Source organism: Triturus cristatus, chromosome 4_1 (assembly GCF_964204655.1).
Source record: "Triturus cristatus chromosome 4_1, aTriCri1.1, whole genome shotgun sequence".
Classification (NCBI taxonomy): domain Eukaryota; kingdom Metazoa; phylum Chordata; class Amphibia; order Caudata; family Salamandridae; genus Triturus; species Triturus cristatus.
This window is the reverse complement of record NC_140585.1, coordinates 234,363,628-234,369,627: the sequence shown is the minus strand read 5'-3', so window position 1 is coordinate 234,369,627 and position 6,000 is coordinate 234,363,628. Positions and strand designations below refer to the sequence as shown.

The 6,000-nt window shown below is 45.4% G+C and overlaps 1 protein-coding gene across 2 annotated transcripts in view; it reads right to left on the bottom strand.

Annotated features, from left to right (window-relative positions):
• Positions 1-2,659: 2,659 nt before the first annotated feature.
• The window catches only part of LOC146854179 (aldo-keto reductase family 1 member B1-like), a 217,432-nt gene continuing 214,091 nt past the window's right edge, over positions 2,660-6,000 (bottom strand). For both annotated transcript variants that reach the window (XM_085651951.1, XM_085651952.1), the window contains exon 10: positions 2,660-4,856. In XM_085651951.1, the coding sequence (XP_085508077.1) occupies positions 4,814-4,856 (43 nt within the window). In that variant the 3' untranslated portion in view covers positions 2,660-4,813. The remainder of the gene's footprint in view (positions 4,857-6,000) is intronic.

Below are 6,000 nucleotides of genomic sequence, written 5' to 3'. Positions count from 1 at the left end.
AGACAAGGTAAAGGAGGAGGAGGAGGAGAGATGTCTTTGTCATAGCCCAGAGGTTTCTTAGGCATCAGTTCCGACAGTTAATTAAACACTTCCTCAGAAGTAAATTTAATTTTGAGAGGAACAGGGTCCATTGCCTTGTGGGAGGAGGGGGGAGGTGGGGGGGGGGGGGGGGGGGGGGAAAGGCTGAGCGAGGATCCATCCGGTCTGGGGATGGATGAGGATTCTCTGCTGCCTGGGGTCAAAGCCCTCCTCCAGACACTGAACGATGAACGGTTGCGTTGTTCAGAAGCGGTGGAAGAAGCTGCTCTGGACATCTGTTTTGGCACCAAAGATGTTATATGAAGGTGTGCAGCACGCGGACCACCTGGTGAGACTATCTAGGCTTTTGAGCAGGAGAGTATGCGCTGGACCCGCTGAGTTAGCTGAAGAGCCAGTTCAAGAAGGAGGAGGCCCTGAAGTGTTAAGGGAGGTTGTTCCATAATTTGGGTAAAATGAAGGAAATGAGCGACTTCCACTTCTGCGCGGGAGTGCGAATGTGAATTATCGTAGCCTGATCGGCCGGTGGAAGTGTATGCGGTTGTTCAGGTAGGCTAGTCCAATGTTGTTCAGTGCTTTGTATGCATGGGAGAGGAGTGTGAATTCACAGGGTTTGTTACAGGAGCCAGTGGAGCTCTGAGATACGATGATTTGTGGGTGCTACACGTGAGATTGAGGACAAGTCTTACTGTGGCATTCTGAATGGTCTGGAATCTGTGTAGGAGCCGTTTCAGAGATCCTGGTGTAGAGTGCATTGCCGTAGTGGAGTCTACTTTTGATGAGGGTTTGTGTGACGGTACGTCTGGTATTCTAGGGCAACCATTTGAAGATCTTGCGTAGTATGTGCAGGATGTGGAAGCAGGAGGAGCTAACTGCTTTCACTTGTGAGGTCATGTCTCAGCTACACTGAGGCGATTTTCGGCTCCCAATGTCGTGATTCTTACTGGTTTCGGCATTGAAGAGCTAGTTGAAGTAAATGGGCGTGGCTTCACCGAGGACTTTAGCACTGACAGCTGGGAGGGCATCAAGTCTGAAGAAGTTCGATGCTGACCATGGCCTTAACGCAGTGTCAGACTGGAGTCCTTATGACGGGCCTGTGAGCTGGAGGTTTGCGCCCCTCAAGTACATTGCTCAGCTTTGGAGTGTTATAGGAGGTGGCAAGTCAGTACTTACTATGGCTAAATTCAATGCAGAATGCTGGGCAGGCACCAGCTCATCTGCTTTGGCACCAGAGCTATTCTCCAGTGAGAAGACCTGGGCTGCAGGTCGCCCTCAAGGTCCTGAGATCCTGAGTATCCTCCGCTTGTTGTTGCACCATCGAAGCGAAGGCAATGCATCGAGCACAATGGTAGCAGAGTCTTTTTGTTTCAGAAGGTGAGGCACGCCAAGCAGGAGGCCGCCCGTTGGTTCGGGGTCAGACAGCGGTTGCAAACCTCATGGAAGTCAGTCCTTGAGTATTTCACCCGACACCTTGGGCAGTAGCGGAATGCAGTGCTTTCTATCATGGGCACATTGTCTGGTGTCGAAGAACCGATGGGGCCCTGGAGGGCCGAGGCCGCATCTGGGGTAAAAGGTTTCGTCACAGAGCTGAAGAAGAGGATGCAAGATGCTTCTAACCAAATAGTATGCATGCAGATTGTTGCTACTGATGTGTGTGAAGGATCTAAACAGGCCCAGAGACAGCTCCGGGCAGCACCGACCAAGAGGGATACATCTGAACCAGACAATCTAATAATGAAGCCGATGCCCATGCACATTTCCTGCAATAGGTGGAGTCACTATACCTGTGAAACTTCTTCGAAGAAAAACAACTTGCACATGTCCGAGCTCAACACTAGATGGCACGAGTATGCATAGATTGTGAATCTACAGCTACAGATGCCACAAACATGTAATTCTGGAGGCCAGTAAAGCACTGACAAATTTCAGGGTCAGAGCTCCGGATCTGCATCAAACGGCTCAGGAAAAAAGAAACAGACATCAGCGCTCAAGGATGATGCCTATATATTGTTCTGCACTTTCACTTCCGACAGCAGAAGAAGCCAACATAGAGTCTGATGGTGTCACCCACTGTCACACATAAGCAAAAAACTAAAAGCTTCTAGATCTAGTCTGGTGCCTCGGACAGAATTCAAAAGGCAATTAATCTGCAGATATAAGTATCGATGGCAAGTAAACAGCATCTGTGGCAGAGGAAGACTGCTGCATGTAAACTAAAGCAACTGAAACCAAAAATAATAAAATGGTTTCACCGAATAAAAAGATGCAACAGAGAAGCCAATTTCAATATCCTGCTGCGAAGAAAATTAAACCCAGAATTGGGTGTGGTAGTTGGCAATTCGCAGTTGAATGGTGGCACTCCTGTACAAGAAGGAGTACTTGCAAGGTTCCAACATCATTTCCAAATGGCAGCATCCTTTTTTTAGAAGCTTGTTCTGCCCTGCTGACGAAAGTCACTTCTCACCCTCTTGGCAAATAAGGAGTGGAGGACAATAAAGTCGAGGAAATGGATATTGCAAACGTTTATTACCCATGTTGCATCAGATATTTCTTTGCCATATTGCAAATGAAAAGGGAGATGATACAAAAGAAGTTTTGAATGAACACAACACATACAAAAGTGTCTGCTGTATGCCAAGTTTTATTCAGTACTGCAAAAACCTCATACATGAAAAAGCAGTCTTTGACCTAAGGGAATCCACTTTCCGAACAATTATACAAACTGAGATCTACACAATTCTCTGAAACAGAATCAGAGCCACCTAGCATACAAACCAACAGGGAAAGAATTTACTTTCCTAAAAACATGGAGTGCCCAGGCAAACAGTATTCATACATCTCACAAAATGAACACAAGCAATCTTAATGCTACATTCACTACCTCCCAGGCCCATTTAAATTACAATCCGACATTACAAAAATGCAACTTGGATTTTAATATACAACAAGAAAGTTTTCACTGCTAACTGAATTTCTGCAAGGCTTGGATTCTCTTTACTCAGACATCATCCTGAGTGATGTATGCCTTGCTTTAATGCATCACTGGGTTTCACAGTGCAGCCCTGCCTTCTGGAGGTACCACTTACCGCCCCTTCCCTGTGCCCAAAAATGCTGGTCATTTAACTGAGCAGTGTTCATGAAATCACACCTTTTGTGTTTTCATGAAAACTGTCATTGTGCGGGTCAGTAATCTCGGCCTTGTCTTCAGGACAGAAGGAAGGGTGGGGGTGGAGAGGGGGATTGAGGCACGATCCATCTACAGTGTTTAATAAGAGCAGTTTACTGAAGGATGGCTGGATTGTGAATGTGAGGGGCACACATGCATAATCCTTTTATTTTGCAGACATACTGTACATGCATCAGGCAATACAGTATATCTGCTAAAATAGGGCTATCAAGGAGCACATCAGTGCATACCAGAGGCAAGTGAGGAGAAAGCTGGGGATCCTGCACCGGGTGTTCTGTCCAAGCCTCTTCTGTGCGTCTAGTCCTGTCAAGAAGTTGAGAGCTCAGTAGGGGTCATCTCCTTTTCAAACTTTGCCCTGATGCGCTGTGTGGCTCCTTGTTGGGAATCACAGCCTGCTGGTTCTCATTCTCTGCGCCAGGTTCCTGCTATGCTCCTGCAATGGAGCTTCTAAATTGCCAGGAAAGAAGGCAAGGGAACTAAAACAAAAAAAATGTTTCTCTGTGCACATCTTAGTGTGTTTTTGAGTGACAGAGTGAATGAGACTGAATGCAATTTAGTGGAGTGTGTGTATTTTGTGAGTGAAAGTCAATGAGTGAATTAGCATGCCTAAGTGAAAATAGAGTGCGATGGAGTGAGTGAAAGCATGCAAGTGAGTTAGGAGTGACCAAGAGGGTATTGGAGTAAGTCAGGGCATAGGAAGGAGGTGCAGTAGCACCAGGTCCTAGAGGCCTATTGAATCCTATTTACTAAAGCAGAGCACCTATACATCAGGAGTTGTAAGTGAGAGTCAAGAGTGTGGAGGAGTGAGTGTGTTAAAGAGGAGTCAAAACTTGAGTGAGCGTTTGTGTGTGCGAGTGACAGTGAGGTCGAATAAAGTAGTGTGTGACTTAGAGTAAGTGAATGAGAAAGTGTAAGTGAATAAGTGTTTGCATAGTTTATGCTTGTGAGTCTGCCGTTGGCCATAACATATTTGTGCATGCCATGTAAACTACTACTGCAAGGACATTTTTTTTACCTTTGGTACTCTGTCTTCTGTGTCAAAACACTAAGGTTGCAGTTAAATTCATGCGACATCCAAGAATATCACCCCCTTCTGATTGGACACTTACTGTACAAGGGCAGTACACATTTTAATTTCTATCATATGTACTTTAAATGTAAGGAGTGGTTGTTTAACATATTCATCCTCCCATCACATGATTATTCAGGACACTATCAATTTTAATTTCCATCACATGTACTTTAGATGTGAGGAGTGCTGGTTTTCATCTTCATTCCTCCCATTTTATGATTTTTCACTTCTTGAGAAATACTTTTGATGGTCTGATTCATTCACATGGTGTAAGGCACAGGGAAAAGGTCACTAGGCGTTAGTCTTCGTGATACTTCAATCTCTATGAACACAAACACGAATCCTACTACAATGATTCAGGGTCAGTACCATTGGTTTACATCTCAAATGGCAGATCACTGAGAAAAGAAGGCTCAGTTTCACCAGTCCACATTTTTGCCACATCAACGTTCGACAGGTTGTTACAGTTCTTGCAATGAAAAAAATTCTGAATACTGGCTCGGTCTTTAGTCGAACTGTTAAAACTCTGCGGTGAATGGGTAGTCCTTGTGATTTTTGCACCTGTGAGAGAAAAAGAAAAGATTAACTTAGAAGAGCGCAACTATGAAACTAAATGAATGAGACCATTCCAAGTTATACTAGGTGCAGTTCATTGAAAGCTCTCCAAAAACAAGTACTTGGGCAGGAGGCCAAAGGGTGCAATAGTGTGGGGTTGCAAAAGGGTTAGTGGAAAAGAGGCAGCTCACACCTGAAGGTGGTTCACCCAAGAGCGCAGGGTGGTGGTGATGAATTCTAGGTATGTGAAGGCAAGGGGATAATTAATGTTAGGAGCTGGCAGAGAACACAGACTGCAACAGAAGGGGCATCATATTCCGAAGAGTCAGGGAAGACGGGTTGAGGTCCGGAAGTCCTGCACTGCTGGTTTCTCTCTCTGGCACTCCAAGTATAAACATGCACCTAGTATCCGAGCCACTGTCCTCTGATAAGAACAGAGAAAGGGTTCCTGAGACTGCAGATACTCTTATTAAAGCACCCCTCCTTTTACTGACAAGAGTGTATGACAGCAGCATCCTTTCAGGAGGACGATTCCAAACCTGATGATGGCGGTGGGAGGCCATCAAAGTGTGGACCGACATTGGTTAATGAGGGGCGGCAAAAGGATATGAAGGATTCTGGAATCCATAGGAAAACAGCAAGGCCCAAGGGAGAGGTGCAAGAGTGAAGCAGACCATAGTATCCAAGAAAGCTGGCAGTAAGAAGAGTAAAACACAAGGAGATAAAGGAAAACTTCCAATCTGCATCCATCCACTTTCTAGAAGGGACAGCAATAATCTGCTTAGTGCTGAATGAACAGCCGGCACAAGCTTTATCATGAGATAATGGACCATTCTGCCACACCCTCAACACACTGGGCCAGACCACACAAAATCACAAATGAAGGACAAACCAACAGGATGCCCAAAATGTCATCATCATGCATTTTCATACTAATCGGACGCAAGAACTGGCAGCTAAAAACAGATGTTTTTACGAAGATAATACACATAAAGAGGCAGCAGTAACACTGACTTAATAGGTGTCCTCGTGCGCAAGGTGGTCATGAAATAAGAAACAAGGGGATGGAAGGAATGCTTGAATGAATCTCAATCACTAGCGATCACTCAGGGCCGTGCTCCAGACCAACAGATGGAGAACCGGAGTCTTG